The 26,286-nt window shown below is 29.6% G+C and overlaps 1 protein-coding gene across 3 annotated transcripts in view; it reads left to right on the plus strand.

The window, feature by feature from the left end:
- LOC111050926 (endoplasmic reticulum junction formation protein lunapark) overlaps window positions 1-26,286 on the plus strand; it is a 76,869-nt gene that overhangs the window by 26,149 nt on the left and 24,434 nt on the right. For all 3 annotated transcript variants that reach the window (XR_005572991.1, XM_022337310.2, XM_039441509.1), the window contains exons 3-6: window positions 13,378-13,565; window positions 15,505-15,706; window positions 16,411-16,588; window positions 17,453-17,620. Coding sequence is in view for 2 of the 3 variants with exons in the window: in XM_022337310.2 (XP_022193002.1) it covers window positions 13,378-13,565; window positions 15,505-15,706; window positions 16,411-16,588; window positions 17,453-17,620 (736 nt within the window). In the remaining variant the exon portion in view is untranslated. The remainder of the gene's footprint in view (window positions 1-13,377; window positions 13,566-15,504; window positions 15,707-16,410; window positions 16,589-17,452; window positions 17,621-26,286) is intronic.

Below are 26,286 nucleotides of genomic sequence, written 5' to 3' on the forward strand. Positions count from 1 at the left end.
TTTTACTTCCAAAAAATTTAAAAAATAATAATGTATGGCTGCCCCAATACAGGTTTTTTAAAAACAACCTCAGGAGTAGCCTATTCCACATAACCAGGATGGTATATTATGTTATTACAAATGTCTTACTATGTTTTATTATTACTTATAATTTTTTAGTTTTTATATATTTTTTGAAATAGTATGGTCTAAGTTATTATGTAGAGATGTAATTTGTATTTTGTATTTTGAACTTGTATTTTGTATTGTTTGAATTATGTGGAAATAAACTTATTTATTTATTTATTTATTTATTATTTATATTAGAAATTTTGATGAATGGGAAGATATAATTAAAAATTATGATGAAAATGATGATGTTGGATATATTTTTGAAGTAGATTTAAAATATCCAGAAGAATTGCATGATAATCATAAAGATTTACCTTTAGCTCCTGAACATTATAATAAAAGATTATGTACAACTCTTTATGATAAAAATAATTATGTTGTTCACATTAGAAATTTAAAATATTATTTAGAGAAAGGTATGATTTTAGAAAATATTAATAGAGTTCTAGAATTTAAACAAAGTAATTTTATGGAAGAATATATAAATTTTAATACAAATATGAGAGCTAAAAGTAAAAGTGATTTTGAAAAGGACTTTTATAAACTTATGTGTAACAGTGTATTTGGAAAGACAATGGAGAATGTAAGAAATAGATTAGAAATAAAATTAGGTGATGAAGAATCGTCATACAAATTTTCTAAAAAATCTAATTTTAAAGGATTCAAAATATTTGATGATGATTGTATTGCTACACATTTTCATAAACAAAAGGTTAAATTTGATAAACCAATTTATATTGGATTTTCAGTTTTAGATTTATCTAAATTATTAATGTATCAATTTTATTATGATAAAATTAAAAAATATGATCCAGATGCTAATTTATTATACATGGATACAGATAGTTTCTTTTTAGAAATGAGTAAAGATCCTTATGAAATAATAAAAAATAATCAAAAAGAATTTGATACAAGTGATTATGATAAGAATCATGAATGTTATAATGATAAAAATAAGAAAGTAATTGGAAAATTTAAAGATGAATTGAATGGTATACCTTTAGAAGAGTTTTGTGGATTAAGATCTAAATGCTATAGTTATATGTTTTCAAATAATAAAAATGAAGTAAAATGTAAAGGTATTAAAAAATGTTTATTAATGAACAAAAATATAAAATTAGATGAATTAGATGAAAATACTAAAAATAGATACATAAAAATGGAAAATTTTAAGAAATGTTTATTTGAAGATAAAGAAGAGTATAGAGAAATGAATTGTATTAGAAGTTATAAATATGAATTATACACAATAAGTTTGAATAAATTAGCTTTAAGTTCAAAAGATGAAAAAAGATACATATTAAAAGATAAAATAAATACTTTACCATGGGGTCATAAAAATATAAAATAATAAATAATTTTTAAAAAAATTTGGAGGAATAAATTTTTAAAAAATAATTTTTTAATAAAATTATTTTTAAAAAAATTTGGATGAATAAATTTTTAAAAAATAATTTTTTAATAAAATGATTTTTTTCAAAAAATTTAATATTTCATTCATCGGAATATATTAATGAAGAGCTTTTTTAACCAAATCCTAATTTTCTTTTAGCCCACATTGTAGGAGCAATAACTAAATCCATAGCTCTTTCATTTAAAGTAGCATCTTTTGAAAATAAACTATTTAAAGCTTGATCTTCTAATTTTTTATCAGCTATCCATCTTTGTTCTGGAGTTCTATTTTTTTAATAAAATATATCATGTTCCTTACAAAATTCATCAGTTGGATTAATTCCTTTATCACCTCTTTCTAATCTTTCTTTAAGTTTTGTTCCTGGACCACAGAAATTTGCACCTGGATAATGTAACTCTAAAGGTAAATTATTTATAATATCATTAACTAAACCAGATCCTATAACATTTTCAGGTAATAAAGACATACATCTAATTAAATATTTAGTACTATTTGGTGTATCTATTATTTCTGTAAATCTATCATTCATAAATTTAACAAGAGACATTTTTTCATTATGAAAACTATTATTTCCAGCATTTTCTTGAGCTGAAATATAATTAAGTCTTTTAACTAATTCATTTAAATTATTTACATATCTATATTCAATTGGTTGATGATTAAATTCTAATACTCCAGATCCTTTCTGATTAATAAGTTCTTCCCAAATAGTTTTAACTAATTTCCATTTTCTACCTTTACTTGATTTTGGTTTTCTACTTTTTGGATCATTATTTTGAAATAGAGAATAAGTTTTTATCATGATGTTCTTATAATTATTCCAATCATCATTTGTAAACATTTCACATTCTAAATAATCATTTCTAGTTAAAAGTCTCCATAAACCTTCTGTACCTTTATATTTTTCTTCATTTTCATTATATTTTATTATAATATCATCTATATCAACAGTCATAGGATAATTACCAATTTTCCATTCTTCAATATCTTCATCATACCAAATACCAAATTGTTTATCATGTGCTCTTGGTAAAAATTTTGAAGCAATTGATCCAATATTAATAATAGATGATTCCATAATTTTTTTCAAAGATTTATTAGTTTTAAAAGTTTCTTTTTCAGGTGTTATTGGATCTTCAATTGTAGATGTAGATTCATTATAATGAAAATCATCTTCATCTTCAAATTGAATTTTTCGAAATGGAGTACTAACTATGTTTGGATTAAAAATTTGAATATCTTTTGAATTTTCAACTTTTCTATCATCATCATTAATTCTATTTTCTTTTAAAGCATTAATAATAGGTTCATATTTCTTTTCTCTTTCTTTTAATTCTAGTCCTTCACGAATATGATTAGATTTAAACTCATCTTTAAGTTTTTTTTCTAAATCATAAACATATTTAGCTTTAGATAATGATATTTCATCATTTTTTGGATTTAATAATAATTCATCAAATTCTGGTCCATTATATGGATCTTTTTTAATAAGTTTACTCTTTTGTTCAATTTTATCTCTTTCTTTTATTTGTTCTTTTTCACCTTCTTTGAATCTTTGTAATAAATCTTTTTCAATTTGATTTAACTTTTTCAAATCTTCATTTTTTAGATCCTTCATTTATAAATAAAAAAATTTATTATTATTATTTAAAAAAAAGTTAAATAAACGTTTTTAAACTTTTTTAAACGTTAATTTTTTATAACGTTAAATGTATGTTTTTGAATGTTAATTTTTTATAACATTAAATGTATGTTTTTGAACGTTAATTTTTTATAACGTTAAATGTATGTTTTTGAACATTAATTTTTTATAACGTTAAATGTATGTTTTTGAACATTAATTTTTTATAACGTTAAATGTATGTTTTTGAACGTTAATTTTTTATAATGTTAAATGTACGTTTTTTATTTAATATATCATTTTTCAACATTAGTTTATATTTTCCATCATTTGATTTTCTAGTCATATCTATTGTGATAAAACCATAAGGTTCATCCCAACATTTTTTTTGATAATTTCAAATAAAATTTGAAATTCATTAAAACTCATTTCTGATCCTACATGTTCATCATAAATTCGTTTAGTATAATATTTATTTTGTCTAAAAATAAATAATAAATTTACATTATTTCTAATTACTCTTAAATCTAGATGACAATAACTTTGACTTAGATAGATACATGAAATATTTTTATGTCTTCCTCTTATAAAATATTCTTTGATTTTTGTTTGTTCTTCCATTAGACAATCATCAAATATAATTAATGAATTCTCATTACATTCATCTATTGAAATTACAAGAATTACAAAAAAAAGCTATTTGAGTTTTTATTTTATTTTCAATTTTTTGATAATGTTTTTGTAAATCTGTATATGATCTTTGTTCTAGTGATTTACTAAAAACATAAAGATATAAAAATTTTAAGCCACTTTCTTTTTTATAAATTAAATTTAATAATAAATTAGTTTTTCCACTACCAGAACTACCAATAATAATAGCTCTCAATGGATGTGGTAATAATGAATTATTAATTTTTTCTTCATAAAAATTTGTTATATCCATTATTTATTTAAAATTATTTTATTATAAATGAAATTATTAAAAATAAGTGGTTCAAATTCTAAATTGAGATTGCATCTGGAGCATCCAATATATATCAATGAAGAAGATAATTATAAATTAACATTATTAGGATTTTATTCTGATAACAATATTTATAATTTAAGAGAAGATGGTCAAATATATTATAAAGAAAAGAAAGAAAAAAATTATAAAACTATTAATTTTCCAAAAAATTACTATACTTTAGAAAGAATACAAACACTCATAAATATTCATATGGAAAATGAAGATTATAATGTTATTATTAGTAGAGATGATAATAAAATTCAATTTATTATATCTCATTATCTATTTGGATTTTCAGAATCAATGAAAAATTTATTAGGATTAACAAAAAATGATATAATTTATCGTGATACATTCTATAATGAAAAAATTCAAAATTTAAGATCAGTTGATGTAATTGAAATACATTGTAATTTAGTAGAAAAGAGTCTTAGTAATCATGAAAATCATTCACATAAACATTATGAGAAAGAGTTACTATATCAATTTTTTCATAATACAATTTGTGGATCTAAAATTTCAATTCAACCAAATCATAAAATATTTGTTCCATTGAAAAAAAATTTACATAAAATTCAAGAAATAGTAATTTCAATTACTGATCAAAATAATAATTTAATAGTAAATCCTGATGTAAATAATATTATTTATTTAGGTCTTAAAAAATAAAATATATAAATTTTTTTATAATAAATGAATAAGATATTTGATGAGTTTTTTGGTGATATAATTAAAAGTGAATACAGGACTATAAATCCTGTTAGTGAATTAAATTTTAATTCACCAAATAATTATACAATTTTTAAAATAGATCATGGAGACTCATTTTATAATTCTAAATTTCAAATTCATGTAACTGGTAAATTAATTAAAAAAGCTGGAGGAGGTGATTATGAAGATAATTCAACAATTAAATTGATTGATAATTTTTTACCATATCTATTTTCAAGAATTGAATTGAAAAAACATAATACATTAATTGATTTTGTTGATTTTCCAGGAATTACAAGTACTGTTAAAGGATTAGTAAGTTATCATAATTCTCAAAAACAAACAATTAGTAATACAGGATTTGTTTCTAAATTTACTAGTGGAAAATTTGAAATATTATGTACATTAAGTCAATTAGGTTTAGGATTTTTTGATCATCTTAGATATCCAATGTTCAAAGGAAGATTTGAAATAATATTTACCAGATCTGAAGATAATGATGCTATCTTTAGATGGAAAGATACAACACAAGGAGCAATTGAACCACAAGAAGGAAAGATAGTTATTGAAACTTTTACATTGAGAGTCCCGATTATAGAATTTTCAAACACAGCCAAAATTCAAATAATTAATAATTTAAAATCATTAAGTGACGACAAAAAATTAAAATATGATTATTTTCAATGGCAAACCATTGATAAAAAAGGAGTTTTTGGATGTTCTTTTAGTTTTGAAATAACTAATTCTTTTAGAAATGTTTACAATCCTAAATTTATAATCATATGTCTACAAACTGATAAATTGAATGATCAAAAAAAGAATCCTTCAACATTTGATCAAGTTAAATTGAAAAATGCTATAGTTAAAATAAATGGTGAAAGATATCCAAATGAATTAGAAAATATAGATTTTCAAAATAAAAATACATCTATTCTCTATGACATGTACCAAAACTTTAGAAGAGTCATGTTTAGAGATGATTATGTATATCTTGGATATGAAGAATTTATAAATACATATCCAATAGTTGTAATTGATACACATTTACATCCAACAAATGTAGGAAATACTAAAAATGATATATTGATTGAACTTGATTTTGCATCTCCTGTAACTGCTCCAAATAATAATAATGGAACAATAGCTTATGTAATTGTATTTTCAGAAATGCATTTTATATATGATATTAATAGAAATACTGTTAATATGATTTAAATTTTTTTATAATAAATGGATTTAATAAAACATAAAGTCAATTTATCAGAAAGACAAAAAAATAATTTTAGAATAGCACAAAAGAAACATAAAACTATAACAATAGGATTAAAATATGATCAATTATCATCAGGTGAAAATGAAATTTTATTAACTAATGTACAATATAAAAATTTAAATAAAGCTTTAAAAAATAAAAAAGGTATAAGATTATCCTTATTATATAATCAAATCGGTAATGGTCTATTAAATGATTTAATAACAAAAGCTGAAAATAATATTCCTTTAGTTAAAACTGTAACACCTTATTTAAGAAATGATTTAGCTCCTCTAATTAAAGAAAAACTTGTTCCTTGGTTACATAATCTCATAGATAGAGAACTTGATGATATTATTAAAAATGATCAAACAGGTAAAGGACTTAAATCTTTTATAAATAAAAAAATTGATTCAATTTATTCTAATTTACTTAAAAAAACAAAAAATAACTCCATTATCTATTAGTGATTTAGAAAATTATTCAAGAAAATTAAAATATTTTAAAGGAATTTTTATGAGAGATAATCTCCCAATTGATAAACCATATGATATTGAATGTGGAATTATTAATTTAGATAGTATGTTTTCTACAGGAACACATTGGACTTGTTATATGAAAAAAATAATAATGTACTTTATTTTGATAGTTATGGAAATGCTAATCCGCCATTAGAATTACAAAAATATTTATTGAATAATAAAATTTTTATTTCAACAGATGAAATACAAAACGATTATGATCCACCAATATGTGGACATCTTTGTTTATATGCTTTGAAATTATTTTCAGAAGGATGTAATTTAAAAATAATTTGACAAAAAATTTTTAATAATAAATATGGTTTCTTATCATTCATTGATATATTTAATCAATTTGGTGATGATATAAAATCAGAACAAAAATTTGAAATTGATGAATTACAAAATATTATAAAAGAATGTAAACATAAAATTGATAATATAATGAAAGAGTCTATAACATTGGATTATTTTAAAAATTCTATAAAAAATATAGATGAAAAACTTAATGAAGAGTTTATAACAATGGATTATTTTAAAAATTTTATGAAAAATTTAGATGAAAAACTTAATAAAGCTATTCATATCTTATTTGAAAAACTTGATAAAAGTAGTATAGATAGAAATCAGGATACATATAATAATCTTAAAAATGAAATAAATGATAAATTAAAAGATTTTGAATCTAAAATTGAACATATAAATTCACTTTTAAATAAAACTTAAATTATTTTTTTAGATTTGAAATATGACTTTCCATTTCTTGATGTTTTTTCATATATGTTTTAGTAATGAATTTATCACATACATCACATCTAACTTTTTCTAAAATTTTATCTTTATTTTTATAATAGTAATTTCTAACTTTTTTAATATCACATTCTTTACACCAACTTGATATATTATTTTTACAAGTTTTACTTTTATAAAAATTATCATGAGTTTTATCTATTGCACATTTTGAACATGTTTTCATGTATTCATTATTTATTTTACATCTTGAACATATATGATTTTTATTTTCCATTTATATATAAAAAAATTATAATAATGTTTTCTTCAATTCATTTTCATAAAAACTACCAATTATATCTTCATTATTCAAATCTTTCAATTTATATGTTATAGGATCTGTATAGATAATTTTAGTAATAATAAAAATTTCTCTAGTCCAATTATTTTTATATTTATTCTTAAATGATTTTTTAAATGATGGAATTCTAACTCTATCATCTATTTCAAATTTTGGTTTAATAATATTATTTGAAGTTTTGAAATTATAAAGAGTATTCAATAATATATTTTCTTTATTCTCATCAACATCTATAGGATTCATTTTTATAGTACTATGTTTTGTATTATTATAATTTATAATAATATTTTGTAAGTCATCAATCCATCTAAAATTTTTATTTATTTCAAAAATAATTTTCAATTTATTATTTAATGTTCTATTAAATCTTTCAATTATTGCACTTTTTTCTCCATTTTCAGTATGATATAATTTTATTTTATATTTTTTCAATAATTGATTAAATTCTTTATTTCTAAATTCAAGACCTTTATCAGAATGTATAAGATTTGGAGATTTATGATTAACTTTTTTAGTATTATTTAAAATTTTTTCAAATGCTTTAGAAACTTCTAATCCATTCTTCTTTTTCAATGGTTCAACCCATACATACTTCGAAAATGTATCTATAACATTCAAAATATATTTATATCCATCATTTTGTTCATGATACTTATCAAATATCATAAGATCTATAGCCCATAAATTATCAATTCCTAATGTTAAAATTTTTCTTCTTTTAAATTTTTTTATAACTGGTTTATGTATTTCAATAGCTTCAATTTTTTCTTCTTCCTTAGTTAAATTATTTTCAATAATTTCTTTAGTTACTGGTGATTTTATGAATTTACTTTTATTAGTTTTACATACCAAACATTTAGCTGCTATTCTATATAATCCATTACTAGTTTGAACTTTTTCTGAATTCTTATTTTTAGTTTTCTTTTTACATTTATGACAATGAATAAGCTCACCCATTTATTTAATAAGAAAAATACATCCATCATCTTGAAAAATTACTTCATAATTTTTAAGATGATGGATGTATGTTTTTTATTAAATAATTTTTTTAATAAATGGAACAAATTAAAACATTCAATTTAACAGAATCATTTCAAGTATTTATAAAAGGATTTAGAGAAAAAACTGAAATAGTTTTACAAAATGGAAATGATAAAATTATTCTTGATACAGATAGATGGACTGAACTTTTCAAACATATATCTTCAATAAATAATGAATATTATAATAGATTCAAGTATCAATATAATGATTTATAAAAATATAAAATATCTTAAAATTTTTTCCATATAAATAGAAATATAAAAATGTCTTCATTAATAAAACAATTCAATAATTATGGAAAAATTAAGATAACTAAAAAAATAAAAGAGTTAGAAATTAATAAAGAATATGAAATTTTAAATATTAAAAAAATCAAAACAAAAAATGGATGTTTCATGTCAGTTGAATTAGAAGAATTTATAACATATTTACCAAAAAAGTATTTAGAAATGTTTGATGAAAAATCTATTAAAGAATTTAATGAACTTAAAATAAAATTAGTTTTATTAGGTTTAGAAGATGATGATAAATATCCTATATTAGAAATGAGAGAATTTTCATAATTTTTTAAAATTTATCATGATTCTCAATTATTAAATTTCAATGATATTTTCCAATTTTTGTTGAAAAATAAGTCACTCCAAAAAAATTTTCTGATACTTAACAGTGATTTTTTTGACTTATTTTTGATTATGAAATTTTGAGTTATTTATGAATAATTCATTGAAAAAATGATATTTTCTCTTAGAATGTAATGAATTTTATCGAAAATTAGTAAAAATGAGTTAATTTTAATGATTTGAAAAATAGCATATCAGCCACTCTGATATGCTATTTTATTAGAGCATATCAGAGCATTATTTTATTAGAGCATTATTAAAAAAAACAAAATAATTCAATAAAATGGAGACTTTTGGTCTCCAAGTAAAATTCAATTTTCTTGATTTATTTAATAGCCTAAATTAAATTGAATGATATTTTCCAATTTTTGTTGAAAAATAAGTCACTCCAAAAAATTTTTCTGATACTTAACAGTGATTTTTTTGACTTATTTTTGATTATGAAATTTTGAGTTATTTATGAATAATTCATTGAAAAAATGATATTTTCTCTTAGAATGTAATGAATTTTATCGAAAATTAGTAAAAATGAGTTAATTTTAATGATTTGAAAAATAGCATATCAGCCACTCCAAAAGTGCTCTAGCTCTCTCATCATACTATCTACTTGTAACCTATAACACTAATATTGAATGTATAAGGAGGCAGTTAATTTACATAGCTTCTTAAATAATAAACCTAATTGCAAATCACTTTCTCATGGACAATAAGATCAGCAGAAAAATCAAACTGGATATAAAAAACTGGACATACAGTAATTTCTTCTTCCATTTAGATATATGACTCGAGATTTCTTCTCCAGCATTGTTTTTTTTTAGTTTTTTTCATTTTTCAGTGGACTCGCTTACCTTTATTTTGAGTACCTATTCCTCTGTTTTCTTCCTTCCACCCATGTCTTCCTTCCTTTTTTCCTCATTACTTCACTTCTCTTCTTTGCCTGCCTATTACATGGGAAACCATAGTTGGCTAGGTATCTTCCTCTCTTTTTCTCTCTTCTCCAACACACCAAACCACAAAGCCCATGGCTTTTCATATTTGTAACATTTTATTGTGTTTTATTTGTTTCGTAAATCTATGTAATTTTGTTTTTTCTTGTTTTGTGTGTTTTTAATAAATTGAAATTATTATTATTATTATTATTATTATTTCTCTCAAACACATCGTTTGCCAATTCAGCAGCAGTTATATCTGCAGCGACGTGATACAGAATTAATCTTGGCAATTTGGATTGTGGCTCGCTTACCTTTATGTTTGGATGTTGCAGGACCTTATCACCCAAAACATTTTCTTTATTGGCCCTTGGGTGAAGCACTAACAGCACACCTCCACCTCGGACATCAACGGCTTTTTTAATGTTCAAATTTTGTTCACGGGTGATGTTCTTCTTTATTGTTTCTCGAATTTTCCCGCTTTGTTCCTTTTCCGTTCCATTTATTTTTGCTGACTTCAAGATGATCACATTCTCCTTGGGCGACAGCTTCTTGGTCCAGGGCGGAGACTCTCTGGCTGCAGCAGTGGCGGCGGCACTCGATAATGTAGAAGGTGCGGTCCTCTTCTTTGGCAGTTGCACGGCCTCAGCAAATGAGATCGGCTTGTTGTGGCTTTTTGCAACTTCACTTGCTAGTTATTTCACACTCTGCTCCAGAGTGTGAATTTTTCCAAACATTTCCGCGTTGTTTACTTGTATATTTTGCTTAACGTCTATTCTTTCGATACTGATGTTAAGTTCATTGCACACATTTAAAAACGAATCATAGTCCTCTCTGGATACTTTTTTATTCACGATAATTTCACTCCCCCATTTTAGAAATTTCTCTTGTATATTTTTAAGAGAACGTACCTCGAAACGTATTTCGCTATCGTTTTTACTTTTCGGTGGCAATTCGGGAGGCATATTCATTTCATCCTCTTCCTCCTCTCCCTCGTATTCGAGCTGCTCGGATGGTGGTAGTTTTGTTAGCGTATTTATTGGCGAATGGATCATCTTAAGGCTGATAGATCCAAAACACCATAATTTATTGATAGTTTGATAATTGTTTTTTAAAGAAAAATAACCTAATTTTTAAAGAGAGCAATGTTCAAACGAAAAATTTGGTGACACACTTTTCACTCGCAAAAAAAACGTTGAGTAGTTTTCACTGTGAAAAACTGCTGAGTAGACTGCTGGTTGTTGGTGTTGACACCACTTGCTCCACTTTCATTACTAATACTACTCTACACTAATTATTCGCTACGATCTGCACTCTACGGAGGTCCGATTACGACTGTAATCAAATCACTAAGTACTGTTAGGCCTATTAGACCTCTCTCATTCATCACATCTCATGTAGAAAATATCAGTTTATATTTTATTCTCATAAGAAAGTGAAAAGCTATTCATTATATTTAGGGTGTCATACAAAAAGTGGAAAATTTTATCTGGAGTGGTTATTATTGAAATATTGATAATGATGACAATTTTATGGATTAAATTTTGAATAGAATAGTAATTTCCCATAATTATAGAGTTTAAACCATAAATGAGTAAAACATACCCCAAAAACGTGGTTTGGTTATTTAAGGGGGATAATCGCACATTAAGGGTGATTCATCTTGAGGACTTGCTCGCCCTTCAGTGATGTAGAGACTTTGATACTTCTATATAAGTAAATTGTGAGAAGCCTGTTAGAATATATTGCGAAATTTGGGATCCATATTGTAATGAACAGATTTACCTACTGGAACGTTTACAGAACAAATTTTTAAGATGCATTTATTACAGAAAACATAATATCTTTTGTCCCTTTGATCATCCTACCAATTCACTTAGAAATAAGTTCGATATTACTTCTTTGAAAGTAAAACGCGATGTCAAATCACTTATTTTCTTTTATAATTTACTAAATAATAAAATTGATTCATCCTATTCGCTGCCAAAAATTAATATACACGGTTGGGTGAATAGTCTGAGAACGGCTTAATATCTCATACACAAGGTGATTTGACAGTGTGTGTGATTGGAGATCCTACTCAAATTGAAATTACTACTTTATTAAGACTTGACAAATCTGGTCCGCCATCTTGAATCCGCCATTTTCAATGCAACTTTATTTTTTCAAATAGGAAGGTGGTTATGGGATACATTATTTCGATATGGAATTTCAAGAAAAAATGAATGGCGAAAACGGCATATCGATATATCTCAAACCGTTAAAATTATCTACGGAGAGGTTGCTGCTTTTTTCTTATTAAGTTAGTTCAATTTAATTTATAGTTTTTAACGTTTCGTTTCTTTTTAAAGTGCTGTTAGAATCAGTCCATATGATTACGCATTTTTAAGATAGAGGCAGCGATTGAAATTCAATACTGTCATACTGTTAACGCATAAAGAACGAGGATTGTGAGCTCAATGATCTTTAATTAATACAACGTTAATGTCGATGTAGAATTCATAGTAAATTTAGTCATATATTAATTTAGTAAAGAAATCATTCGCCTTTTCTAGTTGTAATATGAATTTCTTGATTTATTTCCTAAATGACTGACATGACGTTATTTGTCTTGTTACTGGAAGTGAATTGAATATATTTATAGCTATGTATTTGAAATGACGCCTGATCTTAGTTTTGGAAGGCTAATTTCTTGTTCATTCCTGAGGTTCATTCTCCCTTCCATTGGATATCTAATTTATGTTCAGCTAAATCCAGCATTGCTTTGAATAGAAAGGAATGTCTCACAGGTAATATTGAACGTTTTCGAATAGCATCATTGAACTATATTGTTCAGATTTATTACAATATTTTTAATATATGTTTCTGACCAGTAATCACAGGTTTAACATAAATATGAACATTGTACGCACTCTCATAGGATATTATTCCATAGTCTATTCTGCCAATTCTTCCATAGTATGGATTCCAATTGGTACAATGATATCAATTTATTTTGTTGCTAATTTTTACTCTGACAAACCTAGAGTTGAAAGATTTGATTTTGTTTCAGCAAATTATCAAAATAGAAAAAACTAGACAAGTGACTGAAGAAGAACAGAGAAGAGTAATTGGAAAACTATTCATTTATTCTGTGGGTGCCTATATCCTGGCATTGGCACTATTCTACTTCTTCTTCTTCCCAGCTACAGTTAGGGCCAGGCTCTTCTATACTGTTCCTCTCATCATATTTCCAGTAATGTGAGTCCACCTCCAATACTTTATGTTGATATGGGATATCATGATACTTTTATATTGATTTCAATATTATTTGGGTCTTATGCACATTCTATGCTAAAACTGAATTGAATGTGTTTGTTGGTTTAAACTCGGATTATTATAACATCGAATGATTTGATTTACCAGCTGTTCATTTTGGCGTCACACTTGGACTATGCATATGGCCCTTCAAATTGTTCAAGTGTTATTTCTTGCCAACCTCTTGAAAATGTTTCTAATAGTTGTAACTTTTGATTTGCTTCATCTGAGTGAAAAAGTGTGTTGTGAACACATTTTTATTCATAAGACTTATAAGTTGTAGAATATTTGTGATAGAATAATGATTGAGATAATAATGTGATGGAACTTTTTTAGGCTCTATTCAACTTTTTATTCTGGCTATTTCATTTATCTCAACAACGAAAGTATCTCAATTTACTTCCAATAAATTTTTTCCAACAAAACAAAGAACGGTTTGGCATGTGTGAGGAAAGATGAATAAAAATGTGTTTTAATAATAGTAAATTTAAATAACCAATGAAAGCTATATAAATAGAACTAAGAACTCCTGTTACTACAATTATTGACCGAATTAACTATTCGGAGGAGGAGGAGGAAACTGTCTAAGGCACACTACCGCTACTCAAATCTTACCACTCCAGTCGCGACTTCCAGTTTTTTAGACATTTCAACTTTGAATTATTTGGAATTATTGTGTAATTAAAGGCTTATTTTAATCATTTTTTCTAATGACAAATTTTTACTACTTTTAAAACAAATTTGAACGTGTTCTCGTTTATATTCACGCTATTCCACTTCAAATCCTAGCCTCACTTTTTGAACGCATAGGATACTCAAGTCGCACGTCCCTTGGCGTTCAAAATGTGAGGTTAGGATTTGAAGTGAAATGGCGTGAATATAAACAAAAACACGTTCAAATTTGATGAAAAAGTAGTAAAATTTTTCATTTCATGTCATTAAAAAAAATTATTAAAATAAGCCTTGAATTACGGGATTTTAAATAAGTCAAGTTGAAAGGTTCGAAAAACTTGTACTCGCGACTCGAGTCGCGGTAGTGTAAGTAGAACCTAACAAACTGTGCCCAGACTGGGAATCGAACCCGGTACTGCTCGCTTGGCGGCCGGGCAGCTTTCCCATGATTGTCATTCTTCAAATGATTCTATTTTTCTTCAAGATGTAAAGCCGTTCGGCTGGCATTTGATAGGTGCCGGGTTCGGCTCCTGGTCTGTGCACAGTTTTTTCACTCCAATTTCACGGCCAATTTTACTCAACGAATTTCCTTCTGATATTCAGTTCTTCGGTCAATATTTGCAGTAGCAGAAATCGTCATTTCTATTTATATAGCTTTCATTGGATATCCGAATTGATTATTATTATGATATTCCAGCATGTGGCTGGCTAACTGCAATTTCCAATAATTCTTTCAAAAATGCATTTATTTATAATGATCTTTCTCCACAAAATCACAAATAATTTAATATTACAAAGATTCACTACTTCTCTTTCCAACGCGAGTAATCCATAATGTATACGAAATTGTTGAGTACATTAATCGGGTTATTACGAGTTTTTATATTAGGCTATCATTTTTTCATTACGTATCACAAATAAAAACGTAACTTTCAAATAATAGCCAATAAATAATGATAGAAGTGCACTAAAGTACTTCTTATAAAGTTAAGTTTCCTTCATGTTTTCAATCTCTACAGTGACATTCCAAAGTGTTCTTTTATTGTCATATTTATTACTGTTTAAGTACTTTTTAATGTAGAATAAATAACATTTTTTGTTAAATTTGTTTTTGATTTGATACATGAAAATTTCCTAGGTAGGCCTTTGCTGCAAAGCAAAGTTCCGCATGAATAGTTTCAAAACACTGTGATGGTTTTCAATTTTTCAGTGTTTTTTTATTGAAGAAGCTGATCTCATGGTTTTACATCCGTCGTATGGTGAGGCAAAGAGACTTATTGATGCAACTGAAAAGTGACAAACGTCAGCTGCTTGATACAGTGATGGAGAAGGAGACCTACAAAGTAGCTCGGGTCATTCTCGAAAAGTTCGCTCCCGACCAGCTGAGGAGCTCCAAGCTGTCAACTCCTGTGGTAATTATAATTCTAAGGCTCAACTCACACTTACGCGACTCAGGTCGAGAAGAGACTCGACTCTAGCCGAGAGCATGTGTTTCCAAATGGTGACACTCAGACCAGTCGATTCTAGTCTCCGCGACGTCACCCATTTGAAAGCACATGCTCTTGACTAGAATCGATTTTCATCTCGACCTGAGTCGCGTAAGTGTGAGTTGAGCCTAACTCCTCATTCACACAGTATTGCAAAATCAATAAGTATTACTCACAATTTCTTCATTAAAAAATAGTTAATCCTATTTGCATTGTTTCCCAATAAAGTAAGTGAATTCAAAATAAAAATGCCCAATTCCAATGAATTTGTGGCCGTACAAGAAACATGCTACAGTTAATAACCCAACTTAGAAAAATGAATCGTGTACTGTACGTCTAAAATACTCCAGTAATAGTTTGAAAATACTTTTTGTATGTTCTACATATAAACCAGTTTGATTTTATCCAATGATAAGATAATGTATTTTCTTATTGTTTATAAATAGATATTCCTACTGGCGAACAAGTTATCTGATGCCTGTGACTTCACTACATTTGTATTAGAATTTTGTCTTCTCTTGTAAATCGTATTGTTTGTGTGATAAAATTTGTGTTCGAATATGAAGTTTCCACAGTTTGAGGATATTTCATACTCTTATGTATTTAATTTTATTATCTATATTTTTCAGATTGAAAAATCAATTATTCCTGTGAAGAAAGACATCGTCCCGGTTCCAAATTCAAACAAAGTAGTCAACTTACCGATTAATCCAACCATCACTGAAAGTGGTTCAGAACTTAGGTATAGGACACCAACTGTTAGCATGAGAAATGCTCAACCAATCGGATTTGAGAATCTCGGTCCAGGTTTGTACTCTTACAAGATACTTAAATCTAATTAACAATGATGATTTTTTCAAAATTACGTCCTGAGGACTCCAATTATGGAGCATGATGATGATGATGATGGTGGTGGTGATGATGATGATGATGATGATGATGATGGTGATAAAAAGATAACATCAGACACAGTTTGAAGGATTCAGCTATTTTGTGAACAAATTTTTTTTATCTCCAGCCAAATTCCATTCTTTCTCTTCTGATGCCTTCTGTGGTGGATTGACAGCATACCTAATCTCCCCTCCTTCATGTATTCAGCCTCCAAATCTCTTACAGATGTTGAAACTGCCTTAAACTATTAAGTTGTACTAGAGCATGACTGAATGTCCTTTGACAAGTCAGTTTGATAAACTGCTAGGTCTCTGGATCTTCTTGAAGGCTGAGGACACAAGAAAATGATCAAACTTTAGTAGTGGTATGACAATGTAGGTATAGCATTTTCCGTTAGGCTCGATTATAATTAAAAATATTATCTATTTAGGCCTATCCAACAGAGACAAAAACACATAATCATAAATGATTGGAAATGGAAAAAAGGCTTCTAGCCCGTACTATTCCATTCCCGAATTTTGATTGAAAATAGTCCAAAAGAGGTTATGATACATCAGCACTTTTTTCAAACACTTTTAAGGATAATTATTTTCATTCTTGTAAATTAGGTAGTCTAATATTAAATATATGTTGAAAAGGGGACTTTGATTTTCCATTCTTATGCTTTGCGATTGTATATAATACAACATACTTATGATTGTGTAATGGGTCCCTATGATACGATAGGCTATATGCAATTTCAGTTTGATTAGTGACAGGGCATTTTATTTGGTTTGGCAGCGATGATGCGTTCACGACCACGACCAGTTTTGCCGCGCGACCCGGGCCTCATCGAGAGGCTAGTGGACAGCCTGGTGGGAGACGGTCCCAGTCATCGCTATGCTCTCATCTGTTCTAGTTGTCACAGTCATAACGGCATGGCTCTGCGAGAAGAGTTTCCATTCTTATGTAAGTATTTTCGTCATACTACATCAATATCAGATGTCGGCTCTTTCCGCTTTCAAAGAAAATCGATATATTATTAGTATTATATATAATATAATATCGATATATATACAGTTCGATACATCAATATTTGATATTCTGAATTCAGCTGATAACTGTGATGAATAAATTTTGATTAAGTTTGTAGAGTGCAACATTTCAAGTCTCTTCAAATAAATTTGGTTATCATTTATTATTTTCAATGTCGATCTGGAAGTTACAAATAAAGAGTAGTTAAACTTAAAAAAAAGTAGGGGTTGTTGAACATTGAACTCAAGTGTGAGAGAGGTCATGGAATGGTATGTTCAGTTATGAAGTTAGAAAACTCTGGAATGTAATTAATGCAAACAAATATTGTATATTGTATATCTATATAAATAAAAATCGAGCCTCAAATTTTGAAATTCAATAACGTTATTATGTGTGCACCGAATTTGATGATTTTTTATTTGTGTTCGTTATGTTCAGGACCAGGTTTATGGCCTATCAAATTCATAATCCGACTTCAGGACTCTTTCCTACGGTCCTTCAAAGTTTACACGTAATCCTTATGGGAGAAGTATCTGTATCTCCCCCTCTAAAAAAATTCTCAGCTCTTGCTTTGTGACGTTTGTCAAAATTTTGTTTCATCCTCTCTTATCGGTCTTTCAATTTTAATTCATCTTCACGATCCACTATAACTCTTTCATATGCATTAGTTGATGGAAGTGTGGTTCTCAGTAGTTCTGCTGGAGATGAGCTATTTTTAATTGGAGTAGTTCGGTATGCCAATAAACCTAAATTTGGATCATCACACTTCTCCAAAATTACTTTAGCAATGTCTTCTGTGCTTCGCCATTAGACTGGGGATTTTAGGGCTTGAGACCTTATACTCCAAACTTCCTTTATAGGAGAACTCCACTCAGTGATTGGTTCTATAGCAGCACCCTCTAAACACATCCTAGACCTTGTCTAAAAGAGAGGCTTCCTTTGCCTTGTCTAAAAGAGGCAATGCCACTCTGCGAGGGGCATCGACTGCATGAGTAGAGGCTTTTTGCACCAACAGTTGTTTTTCTGTAGGTCTAACAGACAATCCCAAACTGCCTGACAAATCGGACCCAATCACAGATGCGTCAGCACCTGAGTCTATCTTGATGGAAATTTCATGATATTTTTTATCATTACTATCCAAGTTTGGAAATTTAATTCCTTCACCTCAAGCTCTCTTAGGCAGAAGGGGTTTTCACTCAGTTCATTATCGCCAGACTTGTGAGTTGACTGCTCCTGTTCAACTTGATTAACAAATTGGGATTGCTGTCTAGTTGTTCCAGTTCTAAGCTACAACATCTACTGAAGTGGCCAGTTTTGTTCCAATTATAACATTTCACATTGGCAGCAATACAGCTGTTTGGAAAATGGTTCAAATCACAATACTAACATTTTGGTCCTTAACTATTATTAAATTTATTATTTCGAATTATAACATCTACTGATGGCAAATTTTCTCCATCTCGAACAACTTTTTGTTGACTCTCAATACTCTCAGACTGTCTAGATTTTTTATAGCTCTGTCTAAAATAAGCTGGTCATTTGTAGCCTCTCTGGCAAACTGCTGTTCGAAATTCCAATAACTATCATATCCCTTATTAAATCATCAAGCAGGTTGCCAAAACTGCATTTTTGTGCCAACTTACGTTTGGGCTCATTGTCTTGTTGGCGCAGTTTGAAAAATCTTGCTCTTTCAATTACATTATTTATCTTGAACCCTAAATATGTTTCGAACTTCCCCTTGACAAATGCATAATTTGATGATTCTTTCTCATCAAGATTAAAATATCCTCACCTTCATCTCCGAGACAGTAAATCATCGTAACATATTCAGCTGACTCTCTTCAGACTTTGATTTCAGACAGGAAGCAAATGTGAATCTTTCGAATCGTTTAATCCACTTGAGCCAGTTTGCAGGACTCCTAAAATTGAATGTTTCTTGAGCTGAAATTTGATATAGATCTTGTGACGCACCTAGTCGGAATTCCATGTCATCTTACTCTTCTTTTCCAGTACCTTTTTCTTTTTTATTTTCACCATATTTCATATTTCTATCACTTTATTTCTGATACTATGTAATGAAGACAGGTTGTTTTACAACCAATACCAATTATGGATGTTTACACAACCATGGAACTGTTACTAAGGCAACACATCTAATTGCTACACTAGAGAATTGAAAATAATACCGTGAAAATGGCGGCCGTTAGCATCAATTAATTGTTGAAGACGATTTCTGAGCGTCGATTTTTGAATCAAATTATGAAAAAATAAATTTTATTGATGAATTTAATTAATTTGACATGAAATGAAATTGATTATTTTATTAAGGAAATGAGAATCTGATCAAAGTTTTGAGCGGTTCTTGCACTCATCACATATCGCTGGGACACATTCACTTTGTCAATAATCTTCTGTTCCAATATTGCTTAAGTGTGAGGGCGGCCTTTGAAAACCATTTTCTTTCAGATTTCTCAGAGGTAGAAGTGGCAAATGATGAGATCTGGTGACCGCGCAGGCCAAAATAACCTATCAAAGAGACTAGGCGCCTCGGAAACAATTCTCTCAAAAAGTCAAATGAGATAAGAGCTGTATGAACAGTAGTTTAGTCTGCTGGGTATAATTCTTTGTTGAATCATTCATTGAAGCAATCATTATTTTAAAGGGCAGTCTATACAACCTAATGATAACTAGATGCCAGATTTCTCAGATTCTATAGGTCATATAGTCTTGAATTTTTTGTTGGAATCAGCATCTTTTTACTTTCTTTGCCCTTTTACCATAGGTAAGGAAAGTATTGCTTTCCAAAAAAATTAAGTTACCCTAATTTAAAGTTTTCTATACGTTTCAAGGTCCCCTGAGTCCAAAAACATGATTCTTTACTATAGTGAGGTCCACGTTATAATGGCAGTGGAGAAAGATAGGAGAAAAACGTTGCCAATTCTCTCCGTTTTGCCACTGAATGTACACAGCTGCTACTCAATTCATCCTATTAAATTTTTGATCTATTAATAATTCTCATTTCCTTGATAAAATAATCATTTTCATGTCAAATTAATTAAATTCACCAATAAAATATATTTTTTCATAATTTGATAAAAAAATTTGCTTTTATAACTGAGATCAGATTTTCATTAATTTTTTCCCAAACCTGAAATGGCGGCTAATTTAAAAATCTTTGATACACCAATCTGAACCTCAAAACAACAGAAATTAAGTTATTTGGTATGTATTCTATTCCAATTCATTTTGAAAATAATAGAAAATAGAAATCCTATTTATAATAAGTAATTTCAATGGAAATAATTCTGAAATAACCTTTCAATAATATTATTTATACCGGTACGAGTAGATCTAACCTATACGTGTAGGCTAACTGGAACATGGATGAAGTCTAGGATGGTTGGCTATCAACTTTTAAAATGTCATTTCCGGTATTTTAATTCGTGTTTCTCATACAGTAATATCTAAAAGTTATTTAATTTATTCAAAAGTTTATTTTAAATCAAATATACGACTTGTATACTGAAGTATTTTGGTAGAATGAAGAGAAAGAAATGGCCCCTGAGAATTGTTTGTTTACTTATGTACAGTCACTGTCAAAAGTAAAAATAAAATATTCTGGAAAACGGACAACATTGCAAAGCTTGAGAGAGATAGCGCTATCTGCTCTGTTGCATGAGAGACAAGGATAGCAACACTATTATCAATCGTATACTGCCATTATAACTTGGACCTACACTATAGTTTCGTGCGGGATGATTTTGAATTTTGGCAGTTGAAATAAAAGATAATTGGATAAGAAATGTACATTCTCCAGTCACGCCAAAAACTATAGTATTTTAATGATTATTTTTATTTGTAAAAATATTTCTTGTGTTTGGCAATAAATTAATTATTCATTCATTTTTGAATTTTCAAAAGTACATAAAAATGTTTGTAATGAGCATATCACGAAAATCTTGTGTACGAACATATAGATATGATTTATGATACATGAAAATTTGAAATCTTTATGACCAATAGTGGCTAAGAATAATGTCATCTTGTTTTAAAAAATGTGAAATCGCAATTAAAGTTGAAGCAGTAAATGGCATGCATTATCGGTTGGTGCACTCATCTCTGACTGACTGCTACAACGCCTGCTATCTTACATCCTAATCCACTTTCTAATTTCAATTCCAATTTCTATTTTCAATTCAATCACTAATCTCAATTTCAATTTAAAATTCCAATCAAGTTTTTCGAAGTTTGCTTTAAAATTGTACAGGTTTATTACTTGTTGATAACTGTGGTTATCTCTTAGACTTGGACTTATTCTACTAGCTCCAACCTTACATAAGCACCTAAGATACGTATTTTACATACAGAACTGTTCTTGCACCAATTTCCCTTTCATTACCCATGATTACAAACCCGAAACAAATTAATAATTTTCCTTCAAGTCAGTATCATTTATTGTTTTCAGGCTATGAATAATATTTTCTTCATTGATGTTGATCTCACGACAGCTTTTGACAGCTGTAATCTGTGATATTATAATTGTCAGGTGATTGTGTAGTCGACAACTTCTACAGGGTGGGTGAAATGTCCAAGAACGGCTTAATACCTCATACACAAAGGTAATTTGTCGGTGGGTGTGATTGGGGATCCTACTCAAATTTAAAATACCACTTACTATGACTGGTCCGCCATCTTGGATCCGCCATTTTGAAAGCAACTTTATTTAAAAAAAAAAAGGAATGTAGTCATGCGATACATGATTTCGATACGGCATCTCAAGGCAAAATGAATGGCGAAAACCGCACATCGATATCTCAAACCGTTTGGAAGATATTCACATTATCAATCAATACCATGCAAATCAGAATACATAAGTGGTATTGACTAATAATGTGAATATCTTACAAACGGTTTGAGATATCGATGTGTGGTTTTCGCCATTCATTTGGTCTTGTAATTCCGTATCGAAATCATGTATCACATGACAACATTCTTATCTAAAAAAATGAAGTTACATTCAAAATGGCGGATCATATTTTTAAAGTCACATTAAAGTAGTATTTTCAATTAAAATGGGATCCTCAATTTCAACCACCTTGAAATCACATTTTTTCATGAGATACTAAGCCGTTCTCATACTTTTTTCTTTCCTTTCTGCTTTGAATAGTATTGATTACTAATGTGAATACCTTCGGAACGGTTTGAGATATCAATGTGCGGTTTTCATCATTCAATTTTTCTTGAAATTCCGTATCGAAATCATGTATCACATGACCACCTTCCCATTTAAAAAAATAAAGTTGCATTCAAAATGGCGGATTAGATTTTTAAAGTTATAGTAGAGTAGTACTTTCAATTTGAGTCGGATCCCCAATCACACCCACCGAATTACCTTTGTGTATGAGATATTAAGCCGTTCTCGTACTTTTCACCCACTCCGTATATCAATTCAAGTAATGTATTATAAATAAATATAATTGTAAATAATGTAGCCCAGAGTAACAACATTAAAAGTACATGATCTAAAACTTGAGATGACTATTAATACTAGATAATTCATGTAAGAATAGTATACGTTTTGATCAACTAGAATGTTAGAGCGATAACAATACAGGCTAGTCAGATAGATTTTCATTATAAGCAAATATATAGTCAAGTAAATTACAAAGCAACAAATCAATAGCATTATAAAAGCAACAATAGATATAAAATTTAAAAATCTGGTGTGGTACACTCACACAACTTTCCTTGCTTATATTTGAAACTACGATCAGACTTCTGTATATGTGTATTATAATTGTTTTCAGAGTACTTTTTCCTTTGTGTAAATTGTGAAATTCTATAATTTTTTTAGTCGTCATTTTTTTAAAGTCGTCAAAACAGCTGTTCTACAGATGAAATATCTCGACTATATGTGTTCTTTTCATGAACTGCGCTACCTACCTACCTCATGCACGAGAAGGAGGTTACTAAGTCAATTTCTCAAGGATGGGGTGGACCCCCCATTAGTTTCCCAGAAAGGAGACTCATGCCAGTTGATAGAGCTGATAAATAACTATACAGGGTATGAATTTGAAAAAAATCGGTCAAGTTATTTTGAGAAAATCGTGAAAAACATGGTTTTTTAGTAATTATCCGCCATTTTTCTCAAGAATATTACGGAGCTCCTGCAATTTTCCCAGAAATGAGACTCATGTCAGTTGATAGGGCTTATAAATAGCGATCCATGGTATGAATTTGAAGACAATCGTTAACCTAGCGCCGCAGTGCAGGATGGTCTCTTACAGCTTGGCGTTGTTGTCATTCGAGATGGGTGTCTGGCTTGGAAGTGTTTCGGCCGCATTGCAGGATGACTGTTAACGGTTGCCGGAAGATCAACAGCTGGATTTTTTTGGTTTTTTTTCGTGATAGAGAAATTCTGATTGCAGATTCGTTCTCAGCGACCCCAAGTTTAGCCTAAAGGCTCAGAATGTCAACAATGTTTTTAAATAATTAAAAATCATCATGAAAAGTCATTAATATGGTAGTACACCACGTTTCTGGGAACTTTTTACTGGTGACTGGAGTTATTATTGACACACAAAAATCAAAATAATCGTGAGAAATAAAACTGCTGATGAACGCGAATAAGACCGCCACTTCATTGTTCTATTGCCTCGGCTGCTTGGCTGAGGCTGGCTGGAGGGATCAAATAACCGATTGGTTTGATCTTTCGTCTGTCCGCTAGGCGGAACTACGCCGACCATTGCTGGGTGGAAGATGTTACTGCGGCCGCTCGTATTCCCACCAACGCTGCTATTATTTTTTGTCTCAGCGCCTAGTCCGATTCAGCCAAGCAACCAGCCTGCACTGCGGAGCTAGGTTGGGAGCTGTTTTCCAGAAAACCGTGAATAACATGGTTTTTTAGTGATTATCCGCCATTTTTCACAAGAATATTAAGGAGCTCCTGCAATTTTCCCAGAAATGAGACTCATGTCAGTTGATAGAGCTATTCATGGTATGAATTTTAAGAAAATCTTTAGAGCCGTTTTCGAGAAACCGTGAAAAACATGTTTTTTAGTAATTATCCGCCATTTTGAATTCAATTTCATTGATATTGTCAGATCCTCATGGTATAAGGACCTTAAGTTTAAAATTTCAAGTCAATCGGTTGATTAGGAATGGAGTTATCGTGTTCACACACATATACACTCACATACACACACACACACACACACACACACACACACACACACACACACACACACACACACCGACCAACACCCAAAAATCATGTTTTTGGACTCAGGGGACCTTGAAACGTATAGAAAACTTGAAATTAGGGTACCTTAATTTTTTTGGAAAGCAATACTTTCCTTACCTATCGTAATAGGACAAGGAAAGTAAAAAATCCTATCAAAGCAAAAGTAAGCAAATATTTGACCCACTTTGGCTCCACTCAATCCACTTTTAGTATAAATGTTGTACACTTCCTTAGGACTGCTGTTATTCAACACTTCCTCAATATCCTCCTCCTCATCACTCCAAGTCCTAGCCTCAGACAATAATTTTCTTGCAACTGCTGAAGTACTTGGAGCCTGAGTGGAGCCTGCTGCTTCTCCAAATGATTCATAGGTTGGTGACCCCTCCTCCTCCTGCTCCTCAACAACATCTAGTTGTGGTTGTAATGGACATCAAACATGCCTGGGTCGGATTGGAGTTGTTGGCGGTGTAAGCAGTATAAGCCGATATTGTTCTGCTAATGGTTGAACCAGTGGCTGTTGCTGAGCTGGAGGTGCTTGTTGCTGAGCTGGAGGTGGCTGGGCTGCAGGAATCTGAAGAGTCTCAATAATTTTTTCCAGTGGCTCAGTTAATGGTTTGAAATGTTTTGCAGGTTGCTCCTCTGTCAATTTTCTTCCAAGTGTAAGCTCCTTATGCTTTCTCTTGATGTTACGTCTTAGCTTTGCAATCTCCTTGATGGTAGGAGCTACCTCCTCCAATGTCTTCTGATGAGGTCAAACCATCCTGCTTGCCTCACAATAACAGGCTGATCCTCTACTAGGCTTACACCTCAACTAAATAGGTGTCAAGACCATTTCTGTAGCGCCCAGCATTCTTTCCTGATGAGTGATCAGTGACAAGGAATGCATGTGCAGCTGATGACCAAACCTTGTTACACATGTCCTTGAACTGATCAAAGGTCATATCGGCTCTGACATGGTCTCTATACAGATGCTTCAAGTTCAGCTCATCCTATTCAAACTGTCACAAAGTGGAATTGTGATGGTAAAATATTGCTAAATAATAATTAATATTATTGAAAGATGCTCGGCTATCAGCAAAGCTAGCTGAATGCGGAGACAAAGAGAGTAGTAATGGTGCACCATCTTTGGCACATCGAGACAATTCTTACCACCTCTGGCGGTGGCGCAACTCCATCCCCTCTACTTTGGGAGAGTATATAAACGCCAGACAAGTCTCAGACCACAGCATTCCACTCCCAACCTTCCTGCTCCTTGTACAGCAGCCCGTTGGCTGCCATACGTCCCTGACCTCCTCTCCTGGTACAGCGGCCCATTGGCTGCCATATGTCCCTGTCCTCCTCTCCTGGTACAGCGGCC

The sequence above is a fragment of the Nilaparvata lugens genome, chromosome X (assembly GCF_014356525.2).
Source record: "Nilaparvata lugens isolate BPH chromosome X, ASM1435652v1, whole genome shotgun sequence".
In the NCBI taxonomy this organism is placed as follows: domain Eukaryota; kingdom Metazoa; phylum Arthropoda; class Insecta; order Hemiptera; family Delphacidae; genus Nilaparvata; species Nilaparvata lugens.